The sequence below is a fragment of the Martes martes genome (assembly GCF_963455335.1).
Source record: "Martes martes genome assembly, chromosome: 2".
Taxonomy (NCBI): Eukaryota; Metazoa; Chordata; class Mammalia; order Carnivora; family Mustelidae; genus Martes; species Martes martes.
In genome coordinates, this window is record NC_137889.1 from 98688239 (window position 1) to 98710360 (window position 22122).

General features: G+C 33.6%; 1 protein-coding gene across 1 annotated transcript in view; it reads right to left on the reverse strand.

The window, feature by feature from the left end:
- Window positions 1-13664: 13664 nt before the first annotated feature.
- STPG2 (sperm tail PG-rich repeat containing 2) overlaps window positions 13665-22122 on the reverse strand; it is a gene marked incomplete at both ends in the record, with an annotated part of 344118 nt that continues 335660 nt past the window's right edge. Inside the window, one exon of the mRNA XM_080796638.1 lies at window positions 13665-13789. Coding sequence (XP_080652764.1) covers window positions 13665-13789 — 125 coding nt within the window. The remainder of the gene's footprint in view (window positions 13790-22122) is intronic.

The following is a 22122-nucleotide window of genomic DNA, read 5'->3' on the forward strand; positions in this document are numbered from 1 at the left end:
TCCAAGGGAAGGAACACACTGAGCCTTGAGGGGCATCATCCTTGGAACTGGGTGGTATCAGGAGAAAAAGAGAGCCAGAGGGTGTATTTTTTGGCATTTGTCAATAAATTATTTTTTTGACTGTCAAAGAGAATATGAGACTTATCTCTTTCTTTCTTAAAGAAGAAAATAGTTGATATCTCTAATGATTTTATTGTTAAGAATTCAAAACAAAGTCTACTTTCCTTACTAATTTACTGATTCTCCTCTAACAATGATTTTTTTTTTTTTTTTTTTTTTTTTTTTTTTTTTTTTAAAGATTTTTATTTATTTACTTGAGAGAGGAGAGAGAGAGTGAGAGAGCATGAGAGGGGAAAGGGTCAGAGGGAGAAGCAGACTCCCTGCCGAGCAGGGAGCCCGATGCGGGACTTGATCCCAGGACTCCAGGATCATGACCTGAGCGAAAGGCAGTCGCTTAACCAACTGAGCCACCCAGGTGCCCCTCTAACAATGATTTTAATCCACAATTAAACCTCAACTTACAAACAAAATGTTATGGCCTGGTAAACTAATGTTTATATTTTAGGAAAAGATGAAAATAAAAATATGATTTATTATGATAACTAGAGATAAAAACTTGGTAACTATTTATAAAATATCCTTTCCTTGGTTATAAACATTGTTAATTATAAAGAAGTTAAAACTGAAATACTACTTTGAATAAATAATAAAACTTCTACGTTGCAATCAGAGCAGAGTAGAAAAATACATAACTTTCATTTTGGTAAGAGTTTTTCCTGCTTTCATAGATCAAACTCAAATTATGTCTTAAGTAAAAGTACTTTTTGGTAATAAAAACAGTGATGGCTTAGATAATTTTTAGGATATTGAGACATCAAAAAATTAAATATATTTCAGTGTAACCCATTAAAATTACACTATTTCAAGTTAAAAATAGGTTAAATGGATATGAAACTCGTTTCTTTCCACTCTGTTTTTTATATTGTTGCATTCAAATCATCATCACTCAATGCCATTGCAAAAATCATGTATTTCACTCATCTTTTAAACTATTGTACTCCATTCTCTACATAAAATATCACATATAACTTTCCCAATTTTATAAACATTTTAGATAGATAATTCTACAAATAATTTCCTTGTAAATCAAATATACATACACAGGAAAGTAATGACTTAGTACCTAAAGAGGTTTGCAATTATGGCAATTAGCATGGCCAGAGCTTGATTCTTTTCTTGACAGCATCACCTCATGTGGGAATGATTCTCTGTTCTTCCTCTGAATTATTAATAGTTAAAGGTATTCTTTTGGTAAAAAGAAGTGATTCTTAAACTTTTTATTTTTGGTGGTGATGGAGGGGAGTTAGTTACCTTTGAGAGTATTAAGGAAACCATCCACAGAAAATTACACAAATGTATGAGCACACAATATTCTACTTCTTTTAAAGGGTTTATGGACTCCATGAAAAGGATTCATAATATATAATCAGCAAGACAACTTTCTAGGCTGAAACCAGTCTTTAAAGTCCAAAGATTTCATCCTTATGCCAATGCAATAACTAGTAACATGATTAACCTGGAATCCTCTCAGGATATCATTAGAATAGACCATACCTCTAACAGGCATCTCAAGGCCTAATATGATAAGCTGAAAATAGATTTCCCGGGAAAGACCTTAACAAGTCTCCTCAAATTTACTAACTTAGGAAGTTCCAAGGAATATCAAGCGCTGTGTGAGCAGAAATGAAAGGAGAAAATCAAACTAAAGATGAAGTCCATGGAGAGCCAGAGAAGTTTTATAGGGAATGACAAATGACAGGTATCTTTTAAGCATTCATTTTGGGGTTTTAAGTAATGTTCCATGACTTTCAGAATTGAAGTGCAAAACTGATTTCTAAAAGCAAAAATTTAAATCGCATTTCCGAAGGATATGAAATACTATCCCACAAACTTTGAAACTGAAGTATAAAAGGGTTTTTTTTTTTAAGTAGAAGTTTAAAATAAATATAATTTAGAACTACAACCAAATATTTTCTGCAAAGATAATAGGAGCATTTGGAAATAAACTTAGGAACTATCTTTGATTCAAAAAACTATATAATTTCAATCAACCCTTAGCATCTTTTATTAGCAATTTATCCAGAAAAAAAGGGAAAAATAATATTTTAAAATACTAAAAAATTAAAAAATGGATCTTGCTTAATTTGTATTAATATGCTATAGTATAACTCTACTCAGAATCTTTAGTGTCTACACCATAGTTGAGAGAACAAAAACTCTACATATTGATTAATGTATTTTGTGATCTAACATTTTCTACATGTCTAATGCCATGCCATTCATTTTATATTATAGCAGTTCAGACTTAATAAAATCTTGCCAAGGATATTTTATTCTCCAGTGTCTCTTGGAGTTTGAATATATTGTTCCTTTGGCCTAGAATATGTTCCCTTGGCTTGTCCAAGCAGAAAAGTCCCATTATTCTCATATTTCATATAAAACGCCTTGTGGAGATTGCCTGATTCGGTTGACTTATAGATTCCTACTCCACATTTTGGTGCATTTTATTTAATACAATAATTATTTTATTATAATTAAAATAGTTATGTATTTTTCTCTTTAATAGATTGCTACATATTTGAGAACAAAGATTTTTTTTTCTTAATATTTGGATTCTCAGAGCCTACACCAGACTGGGTTCATATCTGTAAACTAAAAATAAATGAGGGTAGCCATAAAATAAAAGTAATAATAACAGTAATTACATGTATGGATCCAACTGTTAGTACTGCAAAAAAAAACAATAATAAAGAAAAACAAAACACTTTTTGGCACATTTTTTTGTACTGTATTTGTAGTAGATTTTTATCCTTCTATCTGAGTTATTAAATGACCGAAGTGAGATACAGAACAAGTTTTCTCTTAATGCAATGAACCTACTTTTTCTCTACAACTGTGACTTTTAAAAATTCTATTTGAGAGAGAAAGAGAGTGAGAGAGAGCATGAGAGGGAAGAAGGTCAGAGGGAGAAGCAGACTCCCCATGGAGCTGGGAGCCCGATGCAGGACTCTGTCCCAGGAATCCAGGATTATGACCTGAGCCGAAGGCAGTCACTTAACCAACTGAGCCACCCAGGCACCCTACAACTGCGACTTTAAATTTTCTTTTTAACTTTAGGTCATGGAACTCTTTCTCTAATGTAATTTTATGCAAATGTATAATTTATGATGCATAAAAAATAGAGTCATTCCAGTTGAAGCAGAAAATAGAAGTCTAAGTACTTATATACTTGGAATCCTTTTATCTGTTGTAAAGTGGCCTTTTGGAACGAATATAGACACTCTTACACTCTAGAAAATTTTTTGATATTTCTGATCTTATACTGCCTATTCCATTTTAGTTACTGTCAAGATTATGTGTAGATAATTTTCTATATTAAAAAATAATTTGGACCATGGTATCAAAAGCAGTTATTCTCAACTCTCTTCTATAGTATCTACAAAGTCTCACCAAAACTTAAGAAATTTCTCATAATAATAAAAGCCTCATTTGTCAGGATCCGAGACAAATATATACTAATATCGAGCTGAATGGAGCTCATCTGAAATTAACATTGATATCTAACATACATTTTGTCAAGTAATAATGAACAAAATCTAGTGACTTGGAGATATCTTCTCTCCTCAAATCTCATACCTCCTAGTTGAACTTGCAATTATGAGGCTCAAATGGTAAATTTCTGAATCTCCCTTCCATTGTACTTATGCTCCTTTTGAGAAGTCCAAAGAACTGTTCTTTATTACATTAGTAAATAAAAACAAAACACCAAAACAAAACAAAACAAAAAATGCACTAAAATATAAGAAGCCTAGGAGTTAGTGAAAACAGACAACATTTAATCTAGAACACAACTAATTGTCAGAGCCTCTCTTCCCAGCTCAGTGCAGAGCAAACAGGCTAAAAACCTCAGATCCCAATTTATCCCTGAGTAAGGAAGGAGTTAGTACATCTAATGATTCAGCTTCTCTGGGGACTGCCTAAGGAACTTGCATCTGTCTCATTTATCTCCACACACTGATAGAATCCAGCATACTCTAGATGTTTGTAGGCTGCTAAGAAGAAAGTAAGCAGGTTGAACTAGCACAAAGGTTGAGAGGTGTCTTCACAATCTCTGGTTGCACTTATTGGTAAGGGTCTTGCCCTATATGAGGCCAGTAATGAAGACTAGGAGAGGTAGCTGTTATATTTAACGTACAGGCACCAAAACAGAGAATCAAGGAAAATGAAGAAACAGAGAAACATGTTCCAAGTAAAGGAACAAGATAAACCTCCTTTCCTAATGAAATGGAGATATATGATTTGCCTGTCAGACAATTCAAAATAACCAACGTAAAGATGCTCCTCAAGGTCAGAACAATGCAACAACGAAGTGAGAATTTCAACAAAGAGAAAAATATCAAAAAGTAACAAACAGAAATCATATAGTTAAAGGTAAAATTGAACTGAAAGAATGCATTAGAGGATTTCAATATCATACTAGATCAAGCAGAAGATAGGAATACAAATGCAAAGACAAGTCATTCACAATTATTCAGTCAGAGGAGCAAAAAGAAAAAGGAAAAATAATGAATAAAGCTTAAGGGCCCATGAAACATCTGCAAATGAATCAATAAAGGCCTTAGAGGAGTTCCACAAGGAGAAGACAGAGAAGGAACCAGATAAATTTTTCAAAGAAAAAAGTGACTAAAATGTCCCAGTTCTGGGGAAGGAAATGGAGATCAGATTAAGGAAACCCAAAAGATCCCTCTGAAAAATGGATACAAAACATCTGCAAGATATATTATAATCAACCCGTCAGAAGTCAAACACAAAGAGAGAATTTTGAAAGCACTAAAAGAAAGGTGACTTGTCACACCTATAAGTGAATCCTCACAAAACTGTCAATGGATTTTTCAGCAGAAACCTTGGAGGACAGAAGAGGGTGGGATGATACATTCAAAGTGCTGGGAGAAAAAATTACTGGTATTTCAGTGGGGAAAAAAAAATGGTGATGTAGAAGAACACAGATTCCCTGTTTTCTCACAGAAATCAATGACTGGACAGCTATCCATGAACAAAAACAGCTCTGGGAGACATTAAGAGTCCACCTGGGAAATTTTAACAACACATTATAACCAAAAAACTGAGAATAATAGCACAAGAAGAGAAAGAAGACAACTCAATTTTGCCTGGTTTTTTCTTCCTCCAAGTGGCATTTTTTAATGCCAAGAAGCAACTTCCCAGCATGAAAGAGTTTCATTCACCAACAAAATAAGAGTACAGTGAGTGACCATCTTCTCCAGCTTGTTAGGGGTACTGTAAGAAAGTCCTGCTTTCCTTTCACCCTACCCAGACCAACAAAACTAAGACATCTAGAGCTGGCTAGAAACAAGAAAGAAAAAGCAGAGGCTATTATTAGCATACATGCATCATAAGCAATTGCAGTTCACAGAGACCTACTCTGCAGACAAATTCAGCAGATTTCACCACTGATGACAAAGCCTAAGTCCAGCACACCTGCTGCAGACCCCAGTAGATTTCATTAGCTTTCCCCCTCACAGGTATTTGAATTCACTAATGCCAGCCACATGAGCCACTTCTTTCACTCCCACAACCACCCCTGCCAGAATCTGGGACAACACTAGCATTCATCCAAGGTATCTGTGACTGGTGAAGTGTAAGATACCAGCCATTTGAGTCCCTCTCTGCCTATGTCAGACCCTAGGGGACATGACCATAGCCAGCTTTGGCTTCTGCAGCTATACAAGATAAAACAGCTAAAATAATTAATAAAGTGGCATTAGTTAAGTCCTTACCTATCATAGACATAGAGTGGCTAGATGGATTAAAAAAACACACACACAACTGCATGGGTATTTCAGGTTTAAGGATATACATAGATTGAAAGTAAAGGGACAGAAAAAGATATTCTACGCAAGTAGGAAATAAGAGAGCAAGGATAACTATACTTACATCATAAAAAAATAGACTTTAAGTCAAAAATTGTAAAAGCATACTAAGGAAGTCATTATATAATCACAAAGTGGCCAATTCATCAAGAGGGTATAACAATTGTAAATATATATGCACCCAACAACAGAGTACCTAAATGTATTAAACAAACACTAACAGACCTACAGGGAGAAACAGACAATACAGTAAGAGCAGAGAATTCCAATTATCACTTTCTAAAATGGATAGATTATCCAGATACAAAATCAATAAGAAAACATTGGATTTGAACTACACCTTGGACCAGAAGGACCTAATGGACATATATGGAATATTCTATGCAATAGCAAAAGAATACGTTTTTCTCAAGTGCACAAGAAACAGTTTCCAAGACAGATTGTGTTAGGTCACAAAACAAGCCTTAGCAAATGTAAGGAGATCGAAATATAACAAATATATTTTCATACAATGGTATGAAATTAGAAACCAATAAAAGGGGAAAAAAATAAATTCACAAATATGTAGAAATTAAACAACACACTCTTGAACAATAAATGGATCAAAGAAGAAATCAAATGAGAAGCCAAAAATATTTTGAAACAAATGAAAATGGAAACAAAACATATCAAAATTTATGAGAGGTAGTAAAAGCAGTTCTGAAAGGAAAGTTTATAGCATTAAATGCCTACATTAAGAAAAAACAAAAAAAGGGGTGCCTGGGTGGCTCAGTCATTGAGTGTTTGCCTTCAGCTCAGGTGATGATTCCAGGGTCCAGAGATCAAGCCCCACATCAAGCCCCACATCAAGCCCCACGTCAGGCTCCCTGCTCGGTGGAAAGCCTGCTTCTCCTTCTCCCACTCCCCCTGCTTGTGTTCCTTCTCTCACTGTGTCTCTCTCTGTCAAATAAGTAAACAAAATCTTAAAAAAAAAAAAAAGGATCAAAAATTTAAGAAAAAAAAACAACTTTACATCTTATGGAACTAGAAAAAGAACAAATTAAGTCCAAAGTTAGCAGAAAGAAGGAGACAACAAAGATCAGGACATAAATACATGAAATACAGACCAGAAAACAATACAAAAGATGAATGAAACAAAAAATCTGTTTTTTTAAAAAGAGAAAGGAAGAAAGAAAATTGACAGACCAGGGACACCTGGGTGGCTCAGTTAAGCATCTGCCTTCAACTCAAGTCATGATCTTGGAGTTCCAGTATCACCTGCATCAGGCTCCTCAGCAGGGAGTCTGTTTCTCCTTCTGCCCCTGCCCCTGTTCATGCTCTCTTTCTCTCACTCTCTCTGTCAAATAAATAGATAAAATCTTAAAAAAAAAAAAAACGAAAGAAAGAAAGAAAGAAAGAAAGAAAGAAAGAAAGAAAGTAAGAAAGAAAATTGACAGGCTTTAGCTAGACTAAGGAAAAAAGAGAAGACAAATTCATCATCAAAGAGGAACCATTACAACTGACACCACAGAAACAGAAAGGATCATAGGAAATTACTATGAACAATTATACACCAAGAATTGAATGACCTAGAAGAAATGGATAAATTCCTAAAACATACAACCTACCAACACTAAATTATGAAAAAACAGAAAATCTGAACAGACCCACAATTAGAAAGAAGATTAAATCAGTAATCAAAAACCTCCCAACAAAGAAAAGCCCAGGAGCAGATGGTTTCACTGGTAGATTCTACTTATATTTTAAAGAATCAATGACAGTCATTCTCAAATTCTCCCAAACATTTGATGAGCAGATAATAATACTCTCAAATTCATTTTATAAGGCCAGCATTTCCCTGATAGCAAAGCTAGATAAGGATACTACAAGAATAGAAAATTACAGGCCATTAATACCTGATGATGCAAATTTCTCAACAAAATACTACCACACTGAATTCAACAGTACCTTGAAAGGATCTTGTATCATGACCAAATGAGATTTATTTCTGGGATGCAAGGATGGTTCAACATATACAAATCAATAAATGTGATATAACACATTAACAGAATAAAAGATAAAAATCATATGATCATCTCAATATATGCAAAAAAAAATTTAACACAATCCAGCACCATTTTATGATAAAAACCCTCAACAAATTGGATATAGAATGAACATAATTCAATATAATAAAGATCATATATGACATGCCCACAGCTAATATCATATTCAGTAGTAAAAAGTTAAAAGCTTTTTTGCTAAAACAAGATGAAGATAGTGCTCACTCTACCCATGCCTATTTAATGTGGCACTAGAAGTCCTATCAAGAGCAGTTAGGCAAGAAAAAGGAATAAATGTCATCCAGATTAGAAAAAAAGAAGTGAAATTATCTGCTTAGAGACAACATAACCTTATATATAGATAATCCTAAAGGTACCACAAATTGTTAGAAATAATAAATGAATTCAGTGAAGTTACAGGATATAAAATGAACACAAAAAATTAGTTACATTATATACACTAACAACAAACTATCCCAAAATATTTTTTAGATGATCCCATTTTTAATAGCATCAAAAATAAAAAAAAAGTACTTAGGGACAAAGTAACCAAGGAAGTTAAAGATCTGTACACTGAAAATTATAAGACAATGATGAGAAAACTTGAAGACACACAAAAATAGCAAGATATCCTATGTTTGTGAGCTAGAAAAATCAATAATTTTAAAATGTGCATACTGCCTAAATTGATACTCAATGCAATCACTATCAAAATGCCAAAGGCATTTTTTCACACAAATAAAAAAACAGTCAAAATTTGTATGGAACCACAGAAGACCCGAAGCAGCCAAAGCAATCCTGAGAAAGAACAATAAAGCTAGAGGTATCACACTTTCTAATTTCAAAATATATTACAAGGCTATAGTAATCAAAACAGTATGGTACTAGCCTAAAAACAGACATATATACAAAGACAACAGAATTGAGAGCCCAGAAATTAACTTTTGCAATGTATGATCAATTAATCCTTATTAAGGATACTAAGAATATACAATAGGTAAAGGAAAGTCTCTTCTAATAAATGGTTTTAGGAAAATTGGATAGCCACCTGCAAAAGAATAAAATTGCAGCCTTAACATAGTACTCACCAGAAAAGCTGAATTAAAGACTTAAATCTAACACCAAAAACCATGAGATTCCTAAAACATAGGGAAGGAGTTCCTTGACATTAGTCTTTGCAATGATTCTTTTAGATATGATACCAAGTATAACTGAAATAAACAAGCAGGACTACATCAAACTGAAGAGTATCTGCACAGTAAAAGAAACAAAAAAATGAAAAGTCAACCAATAAAAAGGGAGAAAATAAGTGCAAACCATCGATCTGATAAGGGGATAATATGAAAAATATATGAGGAACTCATACAACTCAATAGAAGAAAAAAAAACTAAAAAAAAAAAAATGGGCAGAGGACCTGAATAAATATTTTTCTGAAGAAGATATACAAACGGTCAACAGGTACATGAAAAAGTGCTCAACATCATTCATCGTCAGGGAAATGCAAATCAAAAACACAATGAGATGTCACATCATATCTGTTAGAATGGATAACATCAAAAAGACAAGAGATAACAAATGTTGGTAAGGATGTAGATAAAAGGTAACTATTGTCCACTGTTGGTGGGAATATAAATTGGTACAGCCACTATAAAAAACAGTACAAAAATTCCTCAAAAATTAAAAATATAGCTACCATAACCAGCAATTCCACTTCTGGGAATATATCTGAAGGAAATGAATTATTGTCTTGAAAAGACATCTGCACTTCCCTGTCACTCTACCATTATTCACAGTAGTAAAGATAGAGGACAACCTAAGTATCCATCAATGGACGAATGGATAAAGAAGTTGTGGTGTGTGTGCATAACAATGGAATATTATCCCACCATTAAAAAAAAAAAAAAGAAGGATATCTTGCCATTTGTGACAACATGGATGGATCTTGAAAGCATTATACTAAGTGCAATAGGTTAGATGGAGAAAAATAAATACTGTATGTTCATACTTGTATGTAAAAGATGTACTGATTAGGATATAGTAAAATGGTGCTTGCCAGGGATTAAGAAATAGAAGAAATTGAAAGAAATTGGGTAAAAGGTATAAACCTTCTATTAGAAAATGAATAAATTCTGGAGATCTTACATATTGCATGGTGACTATAGTTAACAATACTATATTATTACTTCAATAGGTCTTAACCTTTAAGAGTAGGTATTAACTGTTAACACCATACACACAAAAAATGGTAACTATGCAAAGTGATGGTATCATTTATTACCACCTCATTTTGGCAATAATTTATAATACATATACATATGTCAGTTATATCTCAAAGAGTAGAAAAAAATTATATTCAAAAAATACTTGTATTATTAAACTTCAATTAATTTCAGTAGAATTTGCTTTTTTAAAGAGACGTGTATTTAAATTTTTCTGTATATTTAAATGAGGATTTTTTTAAAAAGTTAAATTCATTGAAATTTCTTCTATCTAGTTTTTAAAATATTCTCATACAATAACTGTCAATTTTAAATTCCAGAAAATAATGTAGTGTCTCATGTTTAAACCTTAAAAAGCTGGCATTTAGTGAGAAGACTTACTCAACAAGAGAATGTGAATAAGTCAGTAAGACCTGCTGTTATTTTAAAAGGACATATACATATTCTTCTCACTGTGAACTAAGTAAGTAAATGTTTATTCATAGGTAAAGATTAGTGACTTAATCCTGGGAAGAAAATCCTACCATTAACCATTTTGTTGATTTATACTATAAGCATTTATTAATATGTTACTATATGCCAGATTCTGTGGTTGAAGACCTAATAATATAAAAGTAAATAAGTCTTGCTCTCATGTAGCTCAGAATTTACTATTGGGATTTCCTGACTGAAGCCATAGGTGAGCATTTGTAGATAAATAAACCATCTAAAATTGTATACACAGGGTTTTGTTATGAGCATACATGCAATGATTTCTTCCTAAGTAAAGAGCCTCTAGGTTTCATTGTATCTTCAAAAGGGTCAGCGATAGTTAACCAATAAATATCAACAACTAGAAGGAGTAAAAGAGACAAACAGATTAGTTTGTAATGAAAGATAGTGTGAATAATAATCCAATGGCAAATCACACACACACACACCAAAAAAGAAAAAAAAAAAAAAGGAAAACACTAATTCTGCCTGGGAAACTCAAAAGATTATTCACACAAGAATAAAAATGGCAACTAGACTTTGCAAATGTGGTTGTGTAACTTGAAAGAGCTATTGTTATAGATATTATTATAGGTACCACCCACATTAGATAAGCTGGATCCAGTATGAATATGTGACACTGAGAGCCTATAACAAATAATGGCACAAGTCCTACACATTTAACCACTTTTTAAATAGAACATAATATTGTAGTCTTAAAACAATGTTCTAAATTTCTAGAATCATCTTTTTCTGTTAAAAAAAAGTAAAATATTTAAGGCAAATATGTTCTCAAGAGTTACCAACTTAAATTGAACTTACTAAAGTCAATAGAGAAAAAAAGTATTGAATTAAAAAATAAGAGCAAGTTACAATAAAAAGACCTAGTGATTTATTGGCCTATCAGATTAAAAATAACTTTTTCTTATAAAAAGGAAAATCTTTCAGGAAAATTATCTGTTCAAAAAAGTTTTCAAATATTAAAGAAAACATGGTGTTGGAAAGCAAAAAATGTTACTCAGTTCTCAACAGGAAAGTTACCTTGCAGTGCAGTATATATATAGGACATATTAGTTTGAAATTTCAGGCAATATCTGAATAAACATCATTATCAACCCCATAAATGTTTTCCTTTGACACAGAAAATAATTTGCTGTAGTAAATGACTATGAGGAGGTATAAATATAATTTATAAAATCTTATGAAAGAAAAAGAATGTCTTTAAATATTAGAAAGACTAGGAAATATACCTTCTATGATAAACATATCACAAAACAAAAGGGTAACGTTAGATTTACTGACATTATTATTTGTAAATACCATTAAAATCAGGTTTTTTAAAATATTTTATTTATTTATTTGACAGAGAGAGAGGGATCACAAGTAGGCAGGGAGGCAGGCAGAGAGAGAGGGAAGCAGGCTCCCTGTTGAGCACAGAGCCCAATGCAGGGCTCGATCCCAGGACCCTGAGATCATGACCTGAGCTGAAGGCAGAGCCTTAACCCACCGAGCCACCCAGGCGCCCCATAAAATCAGTTTTAAAAAAATATGGGAGAAGGGTTCAGCTAATGATTTAATATGATAATTTGATCAGACTATGAATAGCTATACCACTAACTTATGAAGAATGATAGCTTACTGATCAAGACTTGCTTCAAGATACTCCCTCATTGTTCCCAGTAACCCAAAGTAAACAAGTCATAAACTTTGCCCAATCCCAACCAATTCCCCATTTGTAAGATCTGTCTTACATCACATAGCCCAGTTCCTAAAACATCATAAGTCCTTTGACTTGCACCTTCTGAAATACTATTAAGACTATATAGCAGATTCTCCCTTTCTGAAGTAAATAAAATTCGCATTGCTTAATCAGTAGGAATTAGCAGTGGTCTTTTCGGGGAAGCAACAGCCCACAAGTAAAATAACAACTCTTTGATCATTCATTTTATTTTCTTTTTCTTTTTTTCCTGATGTTATATTATGAATTTGCATTGACAGAATGCCAAAGAATTTTTTAGGTTATGACATTTTAAATAAGGAGAAAACCATACATTCAAGAAAAATGAACTTGTCATTAACTAACCCAAAAAACAATATTCACTGTGGTTTGCACTGAGTATTAATTCTTAAATTACTTGCTATGAGTCATTATAAAATATTTCACTTTTAAGAGTTAGTAGAGTGGGAATGGGAGACCTATTCATTCTAGATGAGGAATAAAAGGTCAATTGTGAACACAATTTTTAAAACCTGCAGATTTACTTAAGCCTCCTTATAATCAGAAGGCCCAGAGCTTAAAAGAGTCCTTTATTTATTATGAATCTAAACTATAGCATCTATACTTATTAAAAGAAGATAAAAGATCAATACATGATTTTACTAGACCAACACACTATCTTCTGAGCCTTCCATTAAATCCATGATTGCAATAATACTTAAAAATTTCCATTTATGTATCTAAACAACAAAGTTTTTAAAGTTGCAAGGATGTAAAATACATATATACATATATATGTATATATATAAATGCTGTTGTGGACATTTATAGATAAACTAATAAATTAAATAATTCATAAATCAATCTTTTAAAAAAATGTCAGAATGTATTCAAAAATGCCTTTCTGGGGCACCTGGGTGGCTCAGTCAGTTAAGTGTCAGACGCTTGATTTTGGCCCAGGTCATGATCTCAGAGTCATTAGATCAAGCCCCACTTCAGGCTCATACTGCATATGGAGCCTGCTAAAGATTCTCTCTCTCCCTCTCCCTCTGTCCCTCCTCCCAGCTCATGGTGTCTCTCACTAAATAAATAAATAAATAAATAAATAAATAAATAAATAAATATTTTTTAAAAAATGACTTCCATAGCCAAAAGAGTTTGATTAGTCAAATATGAATAAAACATATGAAAAGGACTTTAGTGTAAACCTTTTCAGTACTTTCTGGATATTATTCTATTCTTTTGCTACTGATAAAAGAGATATTATTAACAAACCTCATATGTTGCTGGACCAGGAGTTATCTCTTTGGAATCTTTAAAACGCTTTGATGCTTTAACAAATAAGGGTATGGAGCAAGATTTCCTTAAAACGGGATCATATGTTGCAGGCCCTAAAAGAAAACAAATGTAGGAAATAATAAATTATGTTAAAATTATTGATTTGGGTCACATTATTATTTTTAGATCCGTGCTCTTAATGCATAACTTTAGCATCAAACGATCTTGGACCCATTTTTTTTTTGAATGCTTAAAATCATTCAGGTTAGGGCTTTGAAATATAATAAGCACAAAAAAGTGACATTTGTCCATCTAATAATTAAATGTAATATAGAAGTATTTTTCCAAAAAAAAGTACCTCCTCCAAGATACATATACATCATGAGAAAAGACACCAAGTATTTTATTTCCCAAAAAGGCATTCATATATTCAACAAAGATGTAGTACTTGAAATGTATCTGTAAATATAAATAAGACTTAAAGAAGCAAAAAAGTAGTTTAGCAGCATTTTATGTGCTAAACATGATAGAAGCCAAGGTATAAAGATGGAATTCATGGAATGATTGGATGTAATGAACATATGGGTTGAATGGAATAGGGCCTAATCCTAAATAAGGATTTTGTATTAGAGCCAATAGGTTTCAAATTGTCTTCTAAAGTGTCCCAGAATTTTGCAGAAGAGCCCAGGGAACAACGTAGAGGAAAAGCCCAAGTAGAAGGAGCCTGAATTATTTTCATTCAAAACGGCTTTAGATTTACTCTTCTTTGTTTGGGTCCTATATACATTTTTTTTAACTTAATTTGTCTAATAATTTTTTTAAAGCTTTTGGAGGGGCATCTGGGTGGCTCAGTCAGTTAAGATCCAACTCTTGGTTTCGGCTCAGGTCATGATCTCATGGGTCCTGGGATGGAGTCCAGCAAGGGCAGGTAGTCTGCTTGAGATTCTCTCCCTCTACCCCTCCTTGGCTCTTCACACCTGTGAGCTCTCTCTCTCTCTCAAATAAATAAATAAATCTTTAAAAATAAATAAAAAATGAAAAAAGCTTTTGGAAACTACTTCCACAGGCAGTGGGTAGCTCCTGAAGGTTTTAGACTAAAGGAGATTCATGAAGAAAGAGGTAGTTTATGAAATAAATTTTGGCAGTACATTATAGGATGGGATGACTTGATGATTTATTTTAGGGACGCTATAAGGAGTTTACTAACATTGGTAAGGAAAAGGAAGAATAACTCAGAATATTTTCTAAGAGATGCAGTAAATATTTAATATGTATAGTGACTGGAAGAAGATAAAAATGAATAATGGCCACTAAAAGGGCAATACTGTGACAAAAATAAGAAAATACATAAGAGATATCATTGAAGAGGAACATCATGTGTTTGGTTTTGAACCAGTTATGTCTGAAAAGATGGCAGCATACCCAAATAGAAATGTTTAGAAGGCAAGTGGAAATACATAACTGAAGCTCATGAGAAAGCTGTCCTAGAGAAAAGGAAAAGAGTTGTTCACATAGAAGTAATAACTGAGGTTTCTTTAAGCAAAAGAGCATGGACAGAGAAAATTGAATAACTGAGGACTGAAACTTGGAGGAGCTGCATATAGGAAGGGAGGGGAACAGTCAAAGAAGGAAATTATCTAGTGAGTAGAATACAGCTAGTACAATATCATAAAGAGAAAATAGGGAGAGGTTTTTTTTTATTCTTTTCTCCATTCACACGTTAACCAATACTTATCGAGTATCTGTCACTTGCCCAGCCTGTATTTCCAGAGAGTGCTTAGAGGTCTTACTATATCATGTTGCAAGAAGAGACTTCACAGACAAGTCACTATGGAGTATGTGGAACAGTGATGATGAATGAAACTAAATTAGAGGGCATCAAAGAGACAGTGTGGGGAGAGAAGGAACAACATGAGCACAGAATATTGACAATGGGCATAAACAGTGAAATAGTAGATATAAAGATGTTAGCAGAATACAAAAGTAATGCCTCCATCTCCCTAGTACACATGCGATTAAAAACTACCACTTTGAAGAATAGATCCTTGCAGATGTTTTCAAAACTAAAATATATTAGAATTGATAAATTCACATGAAACATTTTTAAGGCTTTAACTTCATTAACATAGGACACTTCAAAATTTACAATAAAAGATGACATTTGGCTCTAGTTCAATCCTTCTAACATCAATTCAATTAAGAAGATAGATATCCAAAATTATTAAGCCTTTGTGAGAAGCTGCTATGAACTGAATTTCAGTTTGTGCTCCCCCCACCAAATTCATATATTAAAACCCTAATCACCAATGTGATAGTATTTCAAGATGAGGCCTTTAAACAGTAATTGGGGTGGGGGCACCTGGGTGGTTCAGTCCATTAAGACAGCTGCCTTTGTCTCACACCATGATTCCGGGGTCCTGGGACGGAGCTCTGTATCAGGCTCCCTGCTCAGTGGGGAGCCTGCTTCTCCCTCTGCCCCTCCCCTCTCTGCTCTCTCTCTGGTTCTCTTTCAAATAAATAAATAAAATCTTTAAAAAAAAAAAAGGTATTTAGGTCACAAAAATAGAGCTCCTCATGATGGGATTACTGCCCTTACAAAAAGAGACATGAGAGAATTTATTTCCATTCTCTGTCTCTGCTGTGTATACAGATGTCTATCTGCAAGCCAGGAGGAAGACCCTCACTAAATCAAATTTCACTTTGGGCATCTTGACTTCGGATTTCCCAGACTCCCAGACTGTGAGAAATAAACTTATACTATTTAAGCTATCCAGTCTATGGCATTTTTGTTATAGCAGTCAGAATGGACTAAGAAGCTCAGTGTTTTAATCTTCAAAAAGGAATCTTGTAGCAGATGCCATCTTGCATGAATGACTTTGGAATAATGTAATTTCTATTCATAATGCAGGGAAACAATGTACATATACATACATAATATCTTTACAAATATATATACAAACTAAACTACACATGGGAAAATATACCAGTTACTTCAGTATGCAGAAAAGAACACAAACTTATCATCAGGAACTGGGTATATGATTCCACAGTCAACTAATTAAAATTGTAACTTTAACCATAAAGATGTATAAAGGTTAATGCAACAGGTAAGACTATTAACCAAACACTATTGTATCAGTAAACCTCATTTTCAACCCTGAAATGAAATAAAGGAAATACAGTCTATTTCCTGTCCTTACTATGATGCTACAGCAATTGAAAAATATTTATCTTCATGACTATAACTCACTAAAAGAAAAGAAAAGAAAATATTCAAGTGTAGTTTTAGTAGATTTCCTTCTGTTGGAATTCCTTTGAGGAGCATTAAGTAAGGCAAAACTCTCAATATGCATCTTGTTGCATTTTAGCTCTTAGTTTGCTTTAAGCTACAGAGCATTTAAAAAAAAAAGTCTATTGTACTTGATCTTAAAATATATTTCCAATTACCTGTGTTACTGCTTTTATATAATACAGGTCAAAGATTTACATTGCTTCACCAGCTGTGATTCACGGATAGATTATACAGAAATTATCTTCTATTTATTTACTAAAATGCTACATTTGATCACAGGTCATAGAAGAAGAAAACTTCTCATTCCAAAACAAACACCTATGGAAAAGTCTGCCTGAATCATGACTATTATATAATGGGAATTCAAGAGCAGGTAATCTTATAGTTACATATTTTCCAGCCCTATGCCAACCAACACTCTATGAAATGTCAACCGATGCTCTAAGGCAAAAATGGGAGAGAACAGGAACAATTTTTAATTTAAAATAAAAATCATTTTGGTACATTAGAGGGGACTCGAAAATAATACTTCTATAAATAAAGTTACAAAACCTCAGATTAAAAAATGTCTATCTTCATAACGAGCCTAAATTTATAAATTATGTGAAATCATGTGAAAAAGAATGAAAACTACTGAAAAGTAAATATCTCATGTGTAAGCATATCTCTAGGAATTAAAAAGCATCTAGGAAATTGTTCACTAAAATGGACCACATGGCTTGAAAATGTCATTTAAGAGTTGAGTTTTTATGGAACACATTTTGTCATGCTGATTTTATATATCCTTCAGCTCTAAAATGAAATAATAGCTAAGACAAAAGATTAGTACACAGGGAACTATTATCATCAATGTCAAAACCACAATTTGGTTTAATGCTCTTTTCCTGCTTCTAAGATGTGAGATAATGAAATGGCACTTCAGATTATGACCAAACAACTGTAGTCTATTAAACTGAGCTGATAGATAATGAGAAAAAACAGACAAGAGTCTCAATAATTCATAAATTTTAACCAAAATTCCACATATGTTTTACCATTCTGTTAACCTTTCTGTTCAAAAACAAAATGGGGATTACATGTTTTAAGAACTAAGGTCTTAAATACTTGAGACTGACATCTTAAAATTACTATAGAGTATCTAAGAATTATTGTCAACACAGTCCCTAAGACATGGTCTATTATAATGTACTCCAACCTAAGCAGACTGAGAACTGCATCAATTGGAGTCTGCCTAAATCATCCACCAGTTAAAACATGTGTTCCTAGCATTGGATAAGGAATAGGGCCATCATTATTGTGACGTGGAAATACAAAACCAAATAGATTTGGTTTGACTATAATATATATCTTCAGACAGCAATGTCTGCTTATCCATGTACTTCTAAATACATTCTTACGAAATTCTTACCAAAATGTGCATCCATAAGCCCTATCAAATGAAGTCTTTGAACTGATCCTGCTCTGATAAGTACATTATACAAATTTAAATGACTTTCATTAGTCTTGAAATTGATATATAATACACTTTCTGTATGAATTTCAGAACCAACTAGAAGGAAAGATGACCAGCTTTCACCTACTACTACTTTAAGTAGGTAGTATATAAGCATGTAACACATGAGTGACTTTTATTGATGAATGAACAAAGTTATCAAAGTTATCAAATAATCAATGAAATATGAAGTTGTTTTCAAGGTAAATAAAGCACCTCACAACTGGCCCGGCAGAGTAGCAAATTTTCCTTTCATAACTGAATTTTGATTTTTATATCCCGCTGTTCCTACTTAAACATTTGGAGCTAGAATGCCAAGAAAATTAGCTAAGCAAAAAACTAGAGTAAGTCTCAGCATATACTCCAAGTCCTCTTTCATCCCCATCATTATTTTAACATTTAATTAAAGGTGAATTAGGGGGCGCCTGGGTAGCTCAGTGGGTTAAAGCCTCTGCCTTCGGCTCAGGTCATGATCCCAGGGTCCTGGGATCGAGCCCGCATAGGGCTCTCTGTTCAGCAGGGAGCCTGTTTCCTCCTCTCTCTCTCTGCCTGTCTCTCTGCCTACTTGTGATCTCTGTCTGTCCAATAAATTAAAAAAAAAAAAAAGGTGAATTAGTAAGGTATTCCCTCTAAGACTAGCACATATCTTTGAATAGTATATGTAAAAATCATGGCAATGCTGTATCTTTGTAAAGTACATCAGGTCATAGATTAAGTGATTAGAGTTCTTTAAATATAAACACTAAATTGACCTTGAACATTTGATTAATATTAAGCAAGCTAAATTTTTTTTCAGTAAAATTTTTTGAAAATTTTTTCAGTGTTTTAACATTCATTGTTTATAGACCACACCCAGTGCTCCATGCAATACATGCCCTCCTTAATACCCACCACTAGCCTCACCAAACACCCCACCCCCTGCCCCTCCAAAACCCTCAGTTTTTTTCTCAGAGTCCACAGTCTCTCATGGTTTGTTTCCCCCTCCAATTTCCCCCAACTCACTTCTCCTCTCCATCTCCCAATGTCCTCCGTGTTATTCCTTATGTGCCACAAGTAAGTGAAACCATATGATACTGGACTCTCTCTGCTTGACTTATTTCACTCAGCATAATCTCCTCCAGTTCCGTCCATGTTGATACAAAAGTTGGGTATTCATCCTTTCTGACGGAGGCATAATACTCCATTGTATATATGGACCATATCTTCTTTATCCATTCATCTGTGGAAGGGCATCTTGGTTCTTTCCACAGTTTGGCCACTGTGGCCATTGCAGCTATGAACATTAGGGTACAGATGGTCCTTGTTTTCACTACATCTATATCTTTGGGGTAAATACCTAGTAGTGTAATTGCAGGGTCATAGGGTAGCTGTATTTTTAATTTCGTAAGGAATCTCCACACTGTTTTCCAAAGTGGCTGTACCAACTTGCATTCCCACCAAGAGTATAAGAGGGTTCCCTTTTCTCCACATCTTCTCCAACACTTGTTGTTTACTGTCTTATTGATTTTGGTCATTATAACTGGTGTAACATGGTATCTCAATGCAGTTTTGATTTGAATCTCCCTGATGGCTAATGATGATGAACATTTTTTCGTATATCTGTTGGCCATTTTTATGTCTTCTTTGGACAAGTGTCTGCTCCTGTCTTCTACCCATTTTTTGACATGATTATCTGTTTTTTGTGTGTTGAGTTTGTGAATTGCTAAGGAAATGTTAAAAAAGAAAAACAAAACTGGGAGCATCACGTTGCCTGATTTCAATCTTTACTACAAAGCTGTGATCACCAAGACAGCATAGTACTGGCACAAAAACAGATACATAGACCAGTGGAACAGAGTAGAGAGCTCAGACATGGACCCTCAATTCTGGTCAAATAATCTTCGACAAAGCAGGAAAAAATATACAGTGGAAAAAGGACAGTCTCTTCAAAAAATGGTGCTGGGAAAATTGGACAGCCATGTATAGAAAAATGAAACTCGACCATTCTCTTACACAATACACAAAGATAAACTCGAAATGGATAAAAGACCTCAACATGAGGCAGGAATCTATCAAAATCCCAGAGGAGAACATAGGCAGTAACCTCTTCAACATCAGCCACAGCAACTTCTTTCAAGACATGTCCCCAAAGGCAAAGGAAACAAAAGCGAAAATGAACTTTGGGGACTTCATCAAGATTAAAAGTTTCTGCACAGCAAAGGAAATAATCAACAAAACTAAGAGGCAACCCACGGAATGGGAGAAGATATTCACAAATGACACTACAGACAAAGGGCTGATATCCAAGATCTATAAAGAACTCCTCAAACTAAAAAAAAAAAAAAAAAAAAAAAACAAACAAACTCCTCAAACTCAACACATGCAAGCTAAATTCTTTTAAGAAAGATATAGAAAATAAATGATTTTTTAAAAAATGTTGAAATGGCTAATTTTACCACCTTAAAATGTAACTATTTGCCATTTTTTGAAATTTACTAAAAATTGTTAGGTTCCTAAGTGTGTTTGGATTTGAATTTTTCTCCGACTAGCTCTGCTATAATAAAGCTAGACGCACAGAGTTAGAATTTTCTGGAAGAAGAGCCTACATGATCAATATAGTGATGAGTCAATTAAACAAAGGTTAAGATGTTTATTTGCAACTTAAATGAATAAATTTCTGTACCTTAAAACAAACATTTTATAGATTAAGAAAAGATAAAATGGTTTTCATGCTTTGGTGTGCAAATGCTTTATTTACATTCATCAGAGATTAAGCGAAAGTTAGGTTAACCATTGAACATCTTAGAAAGCTTCTTGCTCCTCTTCAGTAATCTTAAATCTACACCTAGATTTAAATCTAGACAAGAATTTTTTCCTTTACCTTATAGGTTCTCTGCTCACTCTGCTCCTGTGATCTTGTAATATAAATATTCTCTAACTCTGTTGCCATAACTTTACGGAATAATAGTAGACTACTAGGAGAATTCAGCAGAATTCTTCCCTCGCAAGTCTTCCAGTCAACTACCACTAGTTAATTTTAACCAAGATAAATAACAGTGGGATTTGTTTATATTAACGGTGCTTATTTCCAAACAGTAAATGGTTTCCTCATCCAGCTTTAATACCCATGATAAGCAAGGCCTACTCACAGCCCTTCCACAGATGCAGACATGTTTCTCTTCCGGCCTCTGACTGAACTTGTTTTATGGCTTGAAATATCAAGACTAAAAAACAAAGAAGATCATATTCAGCACCATATAATTTAAATTAATCTTTCCCAAAGTATAGTGCATGGACCATAGCCATCAGAATCACCCAGATTAGTGTCAGATTGTAGATTCCTTGGATTCATGCCAAAATAATAAATAATATTGTCTGAAAGTGGAACCAAGAAAACAAAATTTTAACAAATCCCATTGCTTTAGACCCCTAAACTACAATTTAATATGTAGCAATTAGCCAACGTATCTAAACATCAATTTTTTTCTCAAATGATCTCAAGAATTAGTTATCCAAAGGAGAAAACCTGAAATTATGGATGAGACTATCATTTCTCCAAAATATATCTGAATCTCATATGTCTAAGAGACTGCTTATGGTAGAGCTTCCATCAATGTCTACTTGAGCTGAACTGAGCCAAACGAAAGAAAGAAGCATCTGTTTTGAGTCAACTAGAATCTACT